General features: G+C 33.5%; 1 protein-coding gene and 2 pseudogenes across 3 annotated transcripts; 1 reads left to right on the top strand and 2 right to left on the bottom strand.

The window, feature by feature from the left end:
• Nucleotides 1-2639: 2639 nt before the first annotated feature.
• Nucleotides 2640-5245, top strand: LOC143583898 (expansin-A8-like; annotated as a pseudogene). The gene is made up of 3 exons (XR_013144262.1): nt 2640-3044; nt 3792-4104; nt 4789-5245. The product of XR_013144262.1 is annotated as an expansin-A8-like (transcript).
• Nucleotides 5246-5432: 187 nt separating this feature from the next.
• LOC143583884 (MACPF domain-containing protein CAD1-like) lies at nt 5433-10313 on the bottom strand (annotated as a pseudogene). The gene is made up of 8 exons (XR_013144257.1): nt 10067-10313; nt 9301-9847; nt 8405-8643; nt 7937-8132; nt 7773-7856; nt 7216-7399; nt 6538-6701; nt 5433-6084 (listed from the first exon to the last, which is right to left on the bottom strand). The product of XR_013144257.1 is annotated as an MACPF domain-containing protein CAD1-like (transcript).
• Nucleotides 10314-12978: 2665 nt separating this feature from the next.
• On the bottom strand, nt 12979-16142 carry LOC143583899 (uncharacterized). Its single transcript, XM_077066077.1, has 6 exons — nt 16040-16142; nt 15523-15636; nt 14612-14790; nt 13637-13834; nt 13484-13543; nt 12979-13281 (listed from the first exon to the last, which is right to left on the bottom strand). The coding sequence occupies exons 2-6, from the start codon at nt 15629-15631 to the stop codon at nt 13138-13140; spliced, it is 690 nt and encodes a 229-aa protein (XP_076922192.1). The 5' UTR covers nt 15632-15636; nt 16040-16142; the 3' UTR covers nt 12979-13137.
• Between the last annotated feature and the right edge of the window lie 2583 nt (nt 16143-18725).

Genomic DNA, 18725 nt, shown 5'->3' on the forward strand with positions numbered 1-18725 from the left:
ACCCGTAAAAAAAATGAACAGTTGGAGTTGTCACATATTTTCTTTGACCCATGAAGAAACTTTTTCCTTCACATAATAATATTACCTTGGGTCGAATTAAGCTGCGTAAGTTGCTTAGTAGTCTATTTTTCTGTACAATCATGCATGTTACTCACATAGTCAGTAACATATCAACAACACAACACAAAGTATACATAAACTTATTATGTTATATACATATCCTCTATAGTAGACACAATTATCATAAGAACTACTTTTGATCCCATAAATGATCTTATACTAGTTACCTCTCTTGTATCTTCGTCTTGGTGACTGCTTGAGACCATACAAACTCGTATTTCTAACCATCAACCTCAAATCACTAACTGTTTTCCATAAATATTCTCTTCAAGGTTTCCATTACGCGCAAAATCTCCCGACGCAAGATAATATATTTTGTTTTAACATTAAATGTTACAAATTTAAAAATTATTAAGGTTTAATTAAAATGTAATATATTAATTAAAATCAAATTCATTATAATCAAAGCAAAACTATATGACATGCAGGGCCGGCCCAACCTTTTTGAAGGCCTAAAGCAGTCTCTGAATTTGGGGCCTTTTTACTTTCAAATAAGTATGACAAAACAAGTGGGTCGGTCGGGTCGGGTGATTTATCATACGGGCTCAGAAATACACTTGAGTCATTAACAAAGACCATGCACTTAGTCAACTAGCAACATCAAAACGAGAAATTCGGACTCAATATCATCACATAGTTTTGCATAAACGGGCACGATTAATGAATACATATTAATTCATAAAATAGACCAAAATATCACATTTTAGTATTTTACCAACCATCTATATGCAAATATTAAAACATTAAGTCTATTGTAGTATAGTATTACTAACAATATAAATGTGATGCTTTAATATCAACATAGTTTACAAAACTGTATATCACATACCACAAATTAAAATACATTAAAAGGCTAGATAATGGAAAAAAAGAATACAAAATAGTATAAAAGATTGATTAAATGAAAACCTGTGGGTTCGTCTGATCATAATATTGCAAAAGGGAAGCAATAAAAAAAATTGGTAGATTTGTGAAAAAAAAATGCAAAAAGTGTAGAAAGAATGGTTGCAGCATGGACTCGAGCTTGAGCGTGGAAGTTATAAGTGCTAAACCTTAACCAATTCACTTCAGTAACAATATTTACTAATTTTGGGAATGAAAACATAAATATAGACTGTATAAATAGCTTTTGTTTTAAACGAACGGAGGTCCTAAAATTTTAGAGGCCTAAAGCGTTTGCTTTAACTTAATACACACAAGGGCCGGCCCTGATTGACATGAGTCATGTATTTACTTCTAAGATGACGTGGAAAAACCGAGTTTGGTATAAAAGCTTATTAGATCGCTTCACGAGTTAACCAAACAACTAAATTTGCCGACGTGTACTTTATCATTTATTTTTTTTCTAGAAAATGGGCCGACAACAGTTCACATGTCAGCAAGCTGTACAAAGATTTATTACATATCACCTGCCAAAAATATTATTATGTTGTTGACGTGTTAGTGTTTTCTGACATGTAACCTTCTCACGTGTTAAGTAATTCAAATATTTAATTACTTCTTTATGAATAAAATTTTCATTTGATCGGTTAATATCGATAAAATGACCATTTGATCAACCAATTCATAAAATATTATTAAAAGCTTGTCGTCCTGATCAATTTTTTAATCACTATTAGTGACGGGATTTTTAGCCAACAAGATACTGTCACGTGTTATAAAACCGTTGGGTTACTAGTCTTTTTTTAAGAAAAGTCATCAGAGCCAACGAGATTGTTAAGGCGTCCGGGGAAATTTATTTTGGTGTTCAACGGAATTTATTTTGGCATCTAACGACATTCTTTTTAGCTTTCGACAAGATTTTTTGGACAAGTAACAGAATCTGGTTGCTTAAAAATCCATGCAAGTAATTATTAAAAAGTGATCAATTCAGTGAGTTTTAGGATGGACATTATCGAAATTGGTTGGTGAAATGGACATTTTGCCGATATTAACTGGACAGATGGACATTTGGTCATCTTCCCTGTTTTAAAATGACCATGTCGTACGCGACTCCATTAGAAAATTTAATTAATGCCGTGACAACGCTACACCTGATCAGAGTTACCTATTAATTTATCCCGAAGATATACGACACCTTTGTTGGGAGATACTAATTTATCACTTATTAGTCGCTTAACTATTTTGCCCCCAACCCGATTTCTAAAATCAAGACCTTTCGTAAAAAGAAAAAAACTTTTAGGATACTAGCTCGAGGAAGTAAAATGACACACATTTTTATACGATTTCTAAAAAAAATCGCTCAATTCCAACAGAAAATTCAAGATGACACCATTTTTATACGATTTCTGAAAAATCACTCAATTCCGACAGAAAATTCAAGAGATCATGACTCGATTGGAAAGTAGGAATCGAACGTGAATCTAATACTAAAGCCCTAACAATTTAGTCTATGTTTATGATCCTCAAGTTTCAACTAATTTTTTATACAATCAAACCAACACTCAATAATAATATCAGTAACAAATGTAACAATTACTTACTTTTATATGTGACAAGTTTTTGGATATTTTTTTTTGTTTTAACTCTCTTTATTGTGAGTGCTCTTAATGTGTTTTGTGATCCATTTTACACGTATACCCAACACTATAGCAAAGTCAAACTTAAATGAGTTTAATTGAGTCATATGCATAGTTTGGTTGCATGGATACATATGATCATTTGAACTAAATTAATATTAAGCCTTTTTGCTGGCTTCAAACGTGACTTTATTACATGCACACTAGTACACCACTCTCTCTATATATATACATACCTTCCAATATCTCCCTCCTCATCAAAGGAACATAAACGCGTCATGAGTAATCTCATGGTTTTAAGTATGATCATCGTCTTGTGTTTCCATACCGCCCATGGCTTAAAAGGCGGTTGGCAAAAGGCTCATGCAACTTTCTACGGTGGTGAAGATGCGTCTGGTACCATGGGTATGTGTGTTTCTAAGTTTATGTCATAATGTAATTAAACGACGAGCATGAACACATAATGTCTCGTGATTTGTTTATATACATACATTCATACACATTCGTTTATGGGGTTTTATATTCAATTTTACTTGTTACATTTACTAATATTAATCTAGAACAAATAGTGAATTATATAATGGTATTTAGACTTTAAATTAAGATACCACTATTTACTTTTTAAATGTTGTTGAGAGTAAAGTGCGGCTTTAGTCTCTATGGTTTTATTCAAATTTTCTATATCAGTAGAAAAGTTTAAAATTTGCATTTTTCGTTCCTGACGTTTCATTTTGGTTTGCAATCAATTAGTCCACTTCATTAACATCTATTTCTTCGGTTAAAAGTAAGACCGGGTAGTTTAATCTTTACATTATAGTTAAAAGTAAATGTAAATATTACTATAATCATATTTAAACTTACTCTGGATGTATCCGCATGTTTAAAGTAATATTAGTGTATTATAACAAATATGAACACATTCAATTTCCAAAGAAATTATATTCGTTTATTTTTCGTGTTCGTTTATTAATGCCTGGTTAAGATAATCAAATACTTATTTTACTCTATGAACCAAATTAAATAAATAAAAAATAATGAAAAATAAACTTTTTTATATGATCTTTTTATTTATTGTGACACACGGTTGCACTTACATAGGCGCACCAATCTCTTTATTAACTAACTTTTTGTGAACAATTTTAATGCATATAGGTGGTGCTTGTGGCTACGGTAACCTCTACAGTGATGGCTACGGTACAAACACCGCGGCATTGAGCACAACCCTCTTTAACAACGGGCTAAGCTGCGGTGCTTGCTACCAATTGCGGTGTGTCGTTGACCAAAAGTGGTGTCTTCGTGACGTCATCACTGTCACTGCCACCAACTATTGTCCACCAAATTATGTGTTGGCCAATGATAATGGCGGGTGGTGCAACCCGCCACTACGTCACTTTGATCTGTCACAACCCGCTTTCTTGAAGATTGCACAATATCACGCTGGAATTGTACCCGTGGCATATAGAAGGTAAAAGATGTTATATCATCACCATATATATATCTAAAAACACTCATAAATAAACTTGCCAAGTCAGTTGATGCATCATATTTCCATTCATCTTTTAAAACGTAAAAAAAAGCACTTATAATCATCATCTTATTAATTTTTTCAAAATCAAGTTATTTTTTTACCAAATAAATGTATTTATAAAGTTTAATTAATTACTATAATAAACAAATATGTTCTTAGTAAAATAAAGCTATATAAGTTAGAGAATGCTATATAAATGAAAAGAGTGTAAAAATTATAGAAGTTAATATTTTTGAAATTAAAAAATTACATAATTTTGTTATTTTACTCCATTATATTTTAAAATAAATGCAATATATAAGTAAAAAAAATATATGGTGTATAAATCATTAATTCACTTAAAATTAACTGAAACAAAGAAAAAAATAAAAAATTAAATTAATTTATCAGCACTTCCAACATATCATGTCCACCTCAAGGGACATTCACTAAGTGCGCACGCCTCATCAATACGACCCTTCACAAGGGTGGGGGCACATTAGCCAAATGCACCTCACGGGTGGTGCATTGGGAATAATATTATAATTAATGGTCGGATAAGTTAAAGTAAGATTTTATACATTTTATAAATTAATAAATCTATTTATTTATTTATTTTCTAACTTGTGATGTCTTTGATAGGGTACCATGTATAAGAGAGGAGGCATGAGGTTCACAATCAATGGTCACTCTTACTTCAACTTAGTTTTGATCACAACGTCGGCGGTTGCAGGGGAAATCCATAGCGTTGCGATCAAAGGGTCGAAAACAGGTTGGCAAACAATGACAAAAAACTGGGGTCAAAACTGGCAAAGCAACTCTTATCTCGACGGTCAAAGCCTCTCGTTTTAAAGTAACAGCTAGTGACGGAAGAACTGTCACCAGCTACAACGTGGCACCTTCTAGTTGGAAGTTCAGTCAAACTTTTCGAGGCGGTCAATTTGAAGATCTTTGAAGATATCCGATATAAAAATCAGTAACACCCGACCTGGTTACCGATTCTACCAGCCCATTTAGTGTTTAAATAATGAGTAATAACATTTCAAGTTATGTTTGTTATAAATATTGTCGAATTTATAATACTAGATATTAACGAGATTTATACCATGCGTAAAGCGTTCATACATCGTTAATACGCAACTATGAGTCTATGACCCGATCCGGCCCAAACTGGCCCCGACCCGACCAAAATATTCTGAAACTTTCTACAAAAGTTAAAACATTCCTATAACCAAAAACAAATATCCAAAACGATACACGATGGCCCGGCCCGGCCCATTGTACCAACATAGATAGCCTCACTCAATAGTTAAGCTGAGAATACTTGAGTCTCAATACAATTTTCTTCTTCTCCACACCAAGCTTACCACCAGTAACCACCCAATGGCCAGGTGGATCCGCGGGCCCCTTACTCATCTCCGCCGTATCCACAAATTTAGCCAACTTATTATTACTTCCTGAACCCGAGCTCGAATCAGCGACGCTATTTCCACCATTAGTTGACTTATCAGTTGACCGCTTTGACTTATCGTTTGGAGAGTGGTCCCACAAAGATCTTCGAACAGTGCAATCCGGGCAGTCGGGAATATAACAGTTTCATGTAAAGAACGTTTCTTGACCCGAAATCCCAGACACCGAGCTGGGCCCCGGTTACGATATGGATCCCACACGAGTCACCAATGAAGGCTTCAGGGCTTTCGATTGGTGCGGTGCTTACATGAGAGAAGTTTTTCCACTTAACGGGCTCGAACCATCGACTGTCTTGCTCCTCGGGCCCGAGCCATTTGGGTGCCCCGATGGCTACGTGTGTGTCCCAGTACTGGTCGGAGGATTTTTCGGGGAGCGATTGTAGGTGTTGGATGTGAATGGCTAATCGATTATGTTTTGCACCTTCTAAGCATAACCGTATGCCTATAACGGCTTACGTCCCACCGATATCTATGCGAAAGTAAAAAAAAACAAACAATTGATTAATAATAATAATAATAATAATAATAATAATAATAATTTAGTTACAGGTCAAAACGGGCCGTGTTGTACCCACAAGAGAGCCCGTTTACATGTTCAACCTATTATTATATCTTTACCTGTTTTATCCATTATCAAAAGTTACAAACTTGAACCGGCCCATTTACCCGTTCTGACATAAAAATACATAGAGCCTGTTGACCTGTTGACCCATCTTTAGACCCATTATCAATAAGATATTACCCAAGTGCAGGCCCTTTTAACAACATATTTTAGCATTTTATTTTTAACTCATATCTTCATCCCATCGGTACGGTATCCGGTACCACTTTTCCTGAAATTCAGTATCCGTATTTTCGATACCGGTACTGGTACAGTATCATGACGGTTTACGAACCGTCTTACGGATTCAAAGACATGTACCTGATCTTGAGAAACATAAAGTTTTTGGCCCATCATGCTAAATTGTAAAGACGGGCAAACAGGCTCCTTTCTTTGATGGCCCAAAAGCGGGTCTTGTAACGGGGCCCACACTCGTGCCACCTGGAACTCAAGAAAGTACCTTAGCTCTTCGATCTGAGGCTTGTCTGTAACAAGCAAAAATTATTAAAATATCACATTAGACGACGGGCAGCATATATTATATATGCCAAGTCAGCATGCTTTTTTTAAAACACAGGAAGATTTTATTAAGTAACTATAATCAAATAAAGCAAAAAAAACTACACGATTAAAACATTAACAAAAATTATTAATATCGCATTAGGCAAGTATGGGCGTATGGCATATATGCCAGGTCAGCATTTTCCGAATCAGAAAAGATTTTTATTCAGTAACTATAATCAAAACAAGCATGAAAATAAAAAACACGATTTAAACCCAATTAATATTTAATAAAAAAATTATTAAATATCACATTTAGGCGACATGTGGCATATATCATATATGCCAAGTCAGCATTATTTTAATCAGATTTAGTATCATCCAGTAACTACTACCTATAACCAAATCAAGCGTAAAAATCACACGATTAATTTTAAACCAAATTGAAACTAAACAAAAAATATTAAAAAAAAATTGAAAAACGAAAACGTATCTTACATTCAAGATAAAGATTTATGGCCCGCGTCAAATGGTCCTTTCCAGGTAATCCTTCTAGAAGAGACGTAATGGGTTCGAATTGCATGGCGATGACATCCGGAGAGTATTTTACCGTTTTGCCCCATAGAGTATGGCTTTGCTCTAAATCATCCCCTCCCCTTCTTCTGAAAATAACGGTTACATCCTGTATAACCACAAAAATAAAAATAAATAAAAAACAAGCAAACATGTTTGTTATACTATTGACAAACAAACATAAACAAACACGTTCTTTCTTAAAAAACAAACACGAACATGTTTTGTCCGTACTCGTTTAGTTCGTTTACAAGCCTGGCTATAACCGTCTTTTTCACTATATAACCAAACAAGAAAACGATGCTATTACCATAAATGTTATAACTAAATAAATATATGACATTTATTATGGAACAAATGAACATGATACTTTCAGCATTTTGAAATGGTAAATATGATATTATGAAATTTAAAAGAATATGTTGTTACTAATTCAAATGAAATAAAAAAGTCAACCATTGACTTTATATAGTCTTACATACTTCCTTTGCATTTCCACTGAGTGATGGTGCACTTGTCGGTTGAGGATATACGCCTTGGCTGCTAAACATTGATGGATCGCCACCCTGTAAAATAAAATTAAAAAATAAAACAATTTTAGTGCACGAATAAAAAAATTAAAAAAAAATAAAAAAGAGAAACTAGCCTTTTCTTTGTATCTCAAAAGACCCGAATTGGTAAGGTTTTCAGGGTTGGAGAATCTTTGATTTCCAATATCTTGAACATAGTTTTTTATCTCAACGGTTGACAAAGGTGATGATTGGTGTTGTTTGACATATATCACATCCTTGCCACCGATTGTAACCGATGTGATTACGTGAGTGCCAAAATTCTCAATAAAGCTATCACACAAAAAATAATATAGAAATAAACCATTAGTGGCAATTGCGTATATATCCTTTTAAAAGTTCAAAACTTTACATATCTTCTAACATGTATTAAATTAAAATAACTTTTATAAGTAAGTATTTTTATCATACTCATCATGGAATGAGTATTTATGACATATTTAGTGTTTTGAAAGGGTAAATATGGCATTATGAAACTTAGGATGTATATGAATATTTAAACATTTAGAAGGAAAAATACAGAATAGTCCCAATAAGATGAATACCTTGCTAAGGCTGGTGGGTCCCACGTTGTGGGGACTGCCCGTTTAACACTTTCGAGCAACACTAACGAGGTTTTCGTGAGCTCAAATTTAGAAAGCGGGATAAAAAACCCATCCATACATAGGGTTTTAGTGGCTGCAGAATCTACATGTTTTGACCCCGTAAAACTAAACGCAGCATTGAAGCTACCGAGAGGAATGTTGCCTGATAGGTTAGCTCTCTTGTTAAAATACTCGACCATCTGCAATCATAACGAGTGTCATAAAGATAATATTTTTAAGTTTAACCATAAATTACATTTAAGAAGGAATAATCAGGCATTTTACTCTTTAATAACTAGTTTTATTTTAGCTGGGGGTGTAAAGCTGAGCCGCTCGCAAGCTACTTGATATCGACTCGCTAAAAGCACAAATCAAACTGAGCTTAGACGAGCTCAAGCCAAAAAATAAGCGTGTTTAATAAACAAGCCCGAGCTTAACCTATCACTTATATAATAAACTAATTATAAATGTATATTAAATAATTAACAGATAATAAGTTAGCCGATCAAGCTTGAAAAAACTAATCATGTGGCAAACTCGAGCTTTAGAATTAGAGCTCAAAATGAGCCGGGCTCGAGCTTAGCTGAGCTAGGGCTCGGCTCGGCTCGCAGCTTGAACAGAAGCAAGAACTATTAGAAACAATCTCATAATCAGCTCCAAAATGCAAATTTAATCACCCCCTTAAAACTTTTTAACTGTCAAAAAACAATATTTTAAAGAACTTAAAAACCCAACTTTGAAAATCAAAAGCCGCCAACTATGTAAGTAAACAAAGATTCTTAATTTCTTGCAATATATATGTTACAACTACAACCAAATATCAAAAACCAAAAATTAACGAGTGATCAACGATATACCTCATGATAACTGCAAACGCCGGACATAACACGGTCAACCGAATCCTGACAATTCTCTATATCTCTCGACACATTCGGCACAACCAAATTATCATAAATCCAAAGATCCCTTGTGTGTTCTTCATCAATCTCCACAACTTTTGACCCTGCTACCCCCTTACAATACAACAACCTCTTATCGAAATTAACGTCAAATCCCTTACCCAATGCTTGCACAGAATTCATAGCAGTATGCAACGCTGCTGCATTTTCCTCCATCTCATCAAAACCCAATATCAAGATTCAATCTTTATAACAAAACCCCCCAATTGAACAACAAATTGATGATTATATTGCAAACCCACCGCACAAATTAGGTTTAATCCAAAACCCAATATCAAGATTCAATCTTTATCACAAAAACCCCCAATTCAACAACAAAATGATGATTATACTGCAAACCCACCTCACAAGTTAGGTTTAATCCAAAACCCAATATCAAGATTAAATCTTTATCACAAAAAACACCCAATTCAACAACAAAATGATGATTATATTGCAAACCCACCTCACAAAATCCAAAACCCAATATCAAGATTCAGAAAGGGGTGGCGGCGCAGCTTGTTGCCCGCCTACCTGCTATATTGATGTAATATCTATGTTTCTACATATTGGAACCCAATTTTTGACACATCTAAATAAAGAAAATTGATATGTTTAAAAAAAAAATCTTTATAACCAAAACCCCCAATTTAACAACAAATTGATGATTATATTTCAAACCCACCTCACAAATTAGGTTTAATCCAAAACCCTTTTGGGATTAGGGCTAATTAATTACACCCACAAAGGAAATCAAGATTAGGGTTCTTGATTGGGAGTGAAACAAGGTGGAATAGTGAAAAAGATTAAAGATTTTAACTAACCCAGGTTTAAAGATTGAAAACCCATCTCAAATTCATCAAGAGAAATGGAATCAGATGGTTTTATTTATGGAATTCATAAGAAGACTTTGAGTGTCACTTTCTGTGTTATTGAGTCCAAAACACGGCCTTTGACTCGGATTTATTGTTTCTAAGGACTTAGGAATTATGGGTCATTTCAGTTTTTATTAATTTTGAAGTTTAAAATTATTATTTTGCATTGTATGATGAAGTTATGTTATGTGGCAAGTATTAGTAAGATGAAGGAAGATAACTAATAATAATGGCAATATTAGTTATGTGTTGTGTCAACGGTGGTTCGGTATTACAGATAATGTAATGATAAGCATTAAATGAAGGTGCTGCTAAACATACATCCCTTACATCATTTTTATTAAATATACACCCTTCATTAACTTATTAGATAAATTATTATTACCTTTTAAAATTATTTATATACATATTAGTCCCTAACACATATTTTTCACTTAATAATCTTCATTACATATATCAAATTAAAAACTATCAAGTATTACTATAAATTTATGTTTTTAGTATTAATATTGTAAATATTTATAACATGCATTTTTTTATTTTAATAGTATATATATTTATAATATCCTTATTTTACCTCTTTATCTTTTACAAAATAAACCCAAAACTCGAAAACCTGAAACCCTAAACCCTAAACTCTAAACCATAAATCCTAAATCCGAAAACCTAAACCCGGACCCTAAACCCTAAACCCGAAACCGGAAACCCGAAAACCTAAACCCTAAACCCTAAATCCGAAACCTAAACCCTAAACCCTAAACTCTAAACCCTAAACCCGAAACCCTAAACTTGAAATCATAAAAAAAACGCAATTTGTAAAAAAAATGAAATCCTTGTTTTTGTGCTAATTTGGTAATGATATAATTTCAAGGGGTAATATTAAAGTTGGTTTTTCCAGGGAGGGGTATGACAAGCAACCAAGGGGGTATATTTAGCCTGACCCTAAATGAACTCTGTTATGACATAAACACTGATAAGTTTGCTCGATGAAAAGGGATGGCTTTGGTCGTCTTTCTACATGTGATATTTGGACTGAACGAGACATGACGTGGCATGCGGCGTGTCTTTCATCGTCGCAGTAGTGAATTCAGTTAATGACGACTGTACGTATCATGATATTGGTTGGTCTTTGGCTAATACTCTTCTTAAAAAGCAAAGTATTCATTTCACGTGTAATGCATTAGCACACTCTCGATATAGAAATGTTGCCCTATTTAATCTCACGTAGTCAGAGATCGATCAGGAGATCTACCTCTCACGATGATGCTAATAATGTATTTATTTGTTTATTTCGGACTCTCACGTCGTGACTTACGATCCTCAAGACAAACGGTTGTAACATATTGTATTTCGTACCAATAATATTGTTTGTTTGCTCATAAGAATCTTACATAGTTTTTGTTGCCTCGAGTGAAAATTTTTTAGGATGTCACTCATGTAGGCAGAGGTAACAGGACTATGTAAGATTCATAAGAAGCTTTTACAAACACGCAGGATTTTTTTGTTCTTAAAGAGCCCCCCCCCCCCCCAATTGTAAAAAGAATAAAACATCGGTACTCTAGTAGTATTTGTATCGTTCGACTTCTCATGCCAACCACTATTGTCTGTTTTACTCACGAGAAGCTCAAGATTTATTTTTGGTTATTCAAATGGAAAGATCCCGGACATTTAATTGTGGAGTTTTTATGTCATTCACATCCAAATATACTCAGGTTTGGAGACGAGGAACCTACCGTGAATGCTCTTTTGCAATGCGTTCGGTAAGACCATTATCTCTCTTGTGGACGAAACAGAACATAACGATCTGGCCATGTGGATTTTTTTATTGACTGAAAACAAGTTTATCAGAAGATTCAAAATGCAACAATAATGGTCAAGGCTCACGTTAAAAACTAGTATCATTTGATCATGTAAAAGAACAAAAACACCTAAAAACATCATGAACATTGTCCAACATTAAACTTTTTTTACTCAAATGTTATTTGTCCACATTGTCACAACCAAAATGCTTTGACAAAATATGGCATAGCTTCACGTGAATATGAGCATAAAAACCAAAAGAAGCATAAAAGTATTATCAACTAAATATGGCCTAGGATCTTCATACACCAGTATGAATATCCGCACACCACTTTTCGTCTATACGGCTCGTATATGGCTATATGGGCCGTACATGACCTGAATTAGTTATTTTTTGTGTTCTCTTGATACACTTGTCATTCATGCATGGCTTATACGGTCCATCATATAGACCTATACGAGCCATATAAACATGTACAGTCACCATAAGGGTGGTGTATGAAAATCACATCCCCTAAATATTTATTATCGATAACCTATTGGTCTAGTGTCCCCCGCACAAATGTGAGTTTACAGGTTAAAATCCTTAACAAGTGCAACGTAAAGGTGAAATTTAGGTGTTAAGAAAAGGGTTCATTATTTCCATTTTATATTCTATATGAAATGAGGCTAGGTATGAAATGTCCACAGTTCACTAATACAAGTGAACATGATTGTTACACGAACTTAGCTACCATGCAAACGATGAATTCATGTGATCAATACACAAACGCAGGTCTCATGCTAATGGAAAAGGACCAGGACCAGGACCAGGACCAGATAAACTCGCTAATACTCAAGACCAAGGTCGGTACCGAAGAAAGCTTACTTGGGCTGTCTTGGGTCGGGCCGATGCAAATATTAAATTAAAGTGCAGGAATGCAGTGTAAAACAAATGTCATAATAGCACACAAACAAGAACCAATGCATAATTACAAGGTTGATAACAAAGCAAGTCTGCAGAGCCAAATGTAAAACATGCACCATAAATGTACACATTGTGGAAAAAGACAATAATACCCCCCTTCATGTTATATCATTTTTAGTTGTCTGAAACCAAAGATGCATCTTGAGTGGACCCATGGGAATCACAAGCATGCAGTTTGGTGCAAATGTCTTCTTTCTCTAGAAACTGCTCCGCGTTAGCTAGGACCAACGGCGCGTATTCAAAGACCAAAGTTTTACACTGTCGAAAAACCGAAAAAATATTAATTATTTAACAAGTTGACATAAACAATGAAAAAGAATAGGTTAAGGGGGTAAAAAGGTAATTTGAACCAAAAGATTTGAGTACAAGGGTTTAGAAACTGATAATTCTTTAAAAACACATACATAATTAATATATTAATACAAATTCGAAAAAAAGGTTCGGAATTTAGCAAAAAAACCTTTGGCACGTATTTCTCCACGGATTTGCATTCTTTCAAGAGGATCTGCAAGATTTCCAACTGAAAAGAAAAATAACATTTTTCATTACTTTTGTCATCCTTTGACTTACAAAGGTCAAACTTATACCCAACAGGCTAACAAATTAAACATACCTGATTATCAGGATCTTTCAACAAAGTAATGATTTCTGAAACCGCCATATTACAAACATCACAGCTGTTTTCCGAAAGTTCTTGAGCATAAGCAACAACTTGACTGCAAAGGTTGACTTTTCCACAAAATTCTTCGGGTTGGATGGTGGAGATTTCAAGGAAGAATAGAGGAGCATAGTAATCTACCAAAGTGATGCACTGCACAGGATACGGCCCATATAATATTCATATCAAAATTAAAGTTTTAACCCGTAAAATTGAAGAACCTATACTAAAGTTCGTTTCTTTTTTAAGAATTATGTATCAAGATCTAACCATTTCTTTGAAAAAAACAACAATCAAAATAACTTTTACCCTAAATGGACCATCGGGTTACTATAGATGTGTGCTTTATTGAAAATTTCATGTGATTTAATCAAAAATCAAATCTTTTCTTTACAGAACCGAAATTTTGAATTCAAACAAGTATTCGAAATGCATATTACCTTCATTTTATTAAAAAAAAGCATATTAGTGGAATAGCATACTATTTGTAACAGAATTTTCAAATAAGAAAGTAGACGTACGCAAAAAATTGAAATAACTGAAAATAAACAAATACGACAGTTTGGTTCCGATTTACATGTAATTAAAACGGAACCGAATCGCATGTATGGATTTTTATTTTGTATTTGAACGTTAAGTAAATTATATTATATTACTACATAGTGTAGACCATATACTTGACTCCAAATGTATAATAATCATTAATCATCATAAAGATTTAGGCCCAAATTCATTGTTTTGGGCATTTATGTTTTTGTCCCAAAATTTCTAATTACAAATGTTATAACCGGAAAAACCGAACCCAAAACCCCGAAACAAAACTGTTTTCAAAAACTCAAAAAATGAATTTTTGGTTCAGTTTAGCTCAAAACCTATAAGATCGATAATAATGTCCATTTTGACATGTTTAAATAATATTTGAAAACTAACCTGTTGCTTCAATGTATGTAGCTTGGAGCAAGATTCGTGAAGAATTGAAATAATTTCTTGTTGAGTCTTGTTTTGTTGAAGATAAAGAAGAGCTTCACTAGTATATTCTTCACACAAACTACACAAGTTGTCGTTTCTACCCACGTTTCCAAATCTCTTCTGGGCACTTGATCTCAAAACTACAGGGGTAAAAAGGTACTTTTTTCAAAATCTTGCAAAAAAACTTGGTTAGACCCTAAATAATCTGATAACCAGAAGCAAATTTCGTTTATCCCAACATTAACAAATGATTTAAACCGATATCAAAAGACTTGTTTAAACCATTCACTCATCAAATATTGCATTTAAATTGGGAATCTTAGGAATGAATAATAATCAATATTACAAAACAACCATTACAAGTTTATAACTAGGCTTGTATACGAACCGGACGTTCAGTGAATCTAACATTTACATTATAATCGAACGAACATGAACATATGCCTCGTTTGTTCATTTATGTTCGCGAACGTTTGCTCTTATAAATTTGTTTATGTTTCACTTGCATTCATTTATGTCCGTTACTTTACGTTTGTTTAAGTTCGTTTGTTAATATATCCATCTAATTGTTTAAGCCCATAACAATTTAGTCTAGTTTTAATAAATTTTTAGACCCAGCACATTGTTAAATAAACGAACATAACAACCACAAATAAGTTCATTTTTTTATAAGGCACGAACACAAACAAGAAAAAAAACATTCGTTTAATGTTCATGTTCGATCGTTTGTTCAGTTAAAGCTAAACGAACGAGCACAAATATACTTTGTTCATGTTTGTTCGGTTCGTCTACACAGCTAAATATAACCAAGAGTATGAGCTACTAAAACAATAAATTTACAAAACCATACAAATATTGATTACATATAATACCTGAAACAAAAGAAACCTTGCTTTTCAAGGTAGCGATCAAATCCCGAGCATCACACGCCACGCTGGCAGCCAACAAGAACACGAAAACAATCCTAGCTCCTTTACCCATTGTACCTGAATCAAATCACAAACAACCATAATTCAAATCACAATCTTTGACCATGAAAAAGTCAACTAACAAAAACAACAAAATAATAATAATAATAATTAAAAAAAACTAATTACTTGTAAAAATAAAGTCAACCATCACTTAAAAATCAAATCTTGATTACAATTCACACCATCAATCAACAAAATCATAAAATTAAAAAAATAAAAGATGAAATTAGAACATAAACATTAATATAAACATAAACCCTAATTGTAATTCATAATAATAACATCAATTAATAAAATTAGAACCATAGATCATAAAACTGATGAATCTTAACCTAAAAAACAAGCTAAAGATACGAAATTGAACACCCAATTGCAATTGAAACCCTAGGTCAAAATTAGGGCAAAATTATATGCATACCTTGTGTAAGAATTGGGGGTAATCGATAAAGATTCAAATTGAATAATAAAGTTTGTTGCTTTCAAGTAATGTAATGGTTATGTGATGTTGATCATTAATGGAGTGTAGATTGATGATTATATAAGTCCAACCCAAAATATCTATTGATTTTTTTATTATGCAAGTCCTTAGTTTATTAATATAATAAAATATACCCCTAAAGTTTTCATTTTTGCATATTAATGCACTAAAGTTATAAATCTTATCTAACGATTATACTTACACTCACTTTGTCATCGCCACGTTCCACTTTATCCCTAAGTCTCATCTCAAGCATTCCCCTTCCCAACCGATCAATTGCAGTAGAGGATTCATTAAATCCACCAACAGTTCTTGATGTACCGACTCCACCATGTCCTAGGCTGGAAGAGGCCATTTTAAGCCTGATGAGAACCAAATATTCTAATGAATGTAACCCTCCACAAACACTTTTGGGACCCTCAAAGTTATTTCACCAACAAACATGTGTTCCTGAAAAAATAATAATCAATGAGGTTTCACATAACACCTGCATAGGTATGCACTACAATAACAAAAATTAAAGAAGATGCACTACAAATACATTAACTTTTATCTTCATCCTTTTTGCACACAAGGTTGGGTAAAATTACCATGGTCACAAACAAGACACATCTAATTACTTTTCCTCTTTAGGCAAGAGTTAAGCATTAAAAAAGCAGTAATCAAGTTCCTAGATAGAGCACAATTCCCATGAACAAACATATTAACCACTGAAGAAAATATGCTTCTATCACAGAACTATTCCCAAAACCTCATTCAGTGTTAAACTAACTCAAACTTATATGCTAAAACAAGATGACGATGCACATAAATTACTAAATCAGTAAGATATATTCCTTCTAAGAACTGTAAATAGTAATAACAAAACCATACACTCCTTATTCCACCTTTGACTAATTATCTCCAACAAATAATTCACTAGTTTCAGTATGCAGTATGCTACAAGAGGCATTATTACATTATATGATGTACAATTTCAAAGTAAGCTACATCTAAAAACCAGAATATAACATTCAGCTGCCATTGAAGTTGCAATAATCACATTAATGTCACACATCCTTTAACAAACTCTTACTATAAAGCAACCTACATCATAAATAATTTAACAATCCACAATCAATTACGTTATCACACTCTAGATTTCACAAAACCACATCAAAATCCCCATAAGATCACTCATCGCACATCAATTAATCATCAAAACAACAATAAACCAGCACAACTAACAATTCACCATAACTCAGATCCACATCTACACAATCAATCACAACAACTAAAAATCAATCACCAATCGAGACGGATCAAAGCGGAATTAGGTCATCGGAACAATAATCAGTTACAGAATCACTCACCGGAACGAGAATCGATGTGAATTGGGAGCAAATTGTGAGCATTTGACAGTTGGTGAGAACTGGATGATCCGATTCGATTGGATTTAGGGCTTGGGGTTTGTTGTTTCTCTCTCCACCAGTTTCATGGAGATAGCGATGAGAGGGGATCTGTTAATCGGAAGAGAATGGAAGTGAGAAATGAAACCCTGGAGAAATGATTTCTCCGCTTTTTTTAGAGAAAAGAAATCAGGGAAATGGAAATGGTTTATTTCCATTTCTCACCTCTTTCTTTCGTAAACAAACAAGAGAATTGTTTTCATTTCCATTTCTCACCCCCCCAATTCTCTGTACCAAACACCCCCTTAGGGTAATCAGTAGGAGTTTTATAGAATGTCAAAGTTCGATCCCCCGCCTGTGTCATTTTTGGTGAATTAATATAATAAAATATTTGAGTTAGGCCTTGTGTTACGCTGGAAAGTTTTGCTCTTGTGGTATGGAAACGACTGTCAAGTGGCAGCAGTTGTATGGTTTCCTGGTGGGAACACCCAAGATAAACTCTGAAGCTGACGTGGATGCGGTAAAAACAAGATAGTTTGTCTAGAGTGGGGCAATGAGGATCTCCAATTTGAGAAGTACGGTAGCCTAAACACAAGAAAGTTGTTCTAAAAAAGTAAGAGTATGTATAAATAAATCGTGTTTAAACTTTAAACCGTACAACATTATGTAGTTCTCTTTTTTAACCTTTAAATTTTGACATGACACAAAATTTCTTTTAATCGTTATCGTATATGGGACTCGAACCCAAGACATCCAACTTTGAATCTTATGTGTTTAAAGAATTTGTATTTGTTAATGAACCACCACCTCATTAGTTTGACATAAAATGCTTAATCGAGTTAAGTTAGGAGATACAACAAATTTGTAATATATATATATATATATATATAAAAATATCATGTTAAATGAACCCGCTGTGAACTATGAGATTGACAACTGACAAGAACAAATGCATTTAACGAAGCGTGTTACGAATCCCTTGGTTGTTTAGAGTAAATTCAAACTTATTATTTTCATGTTAGATTCATGCATTGTCAGAATTTGACAAAGATACACACATTATGTGAATCGTTTTCGGTTTTGCGTTATTGTCTTCTAATTTTTTATATTGTTAGTCATTTCTAAGGTTTTATTCTATATTATGTGTATTATTCATTTACCATGTAGTTACTTATACAAATAGTTACTTTTTTTTAAAGAAAACACACTCAGAGAATCAAGATATATACATTTTACAC

The sequence above is a fragment of the Bidens hawaiensis genome, unplaced genomic scaffold (assembly GCF_021521415.1).
Source record: "Bidens hawaiensis isolate Kalapana, Puna unplaced genomic scaffold, B.hawaiensis_p1.1 tig00032715_1, whole genome shotgun sequence".
NCBI lineage: Eukaryota > Viridiplantae > Streptophyta > Magnoliopsida > Asterales > Asteraceae > Bidens > Bidens hawaiensis.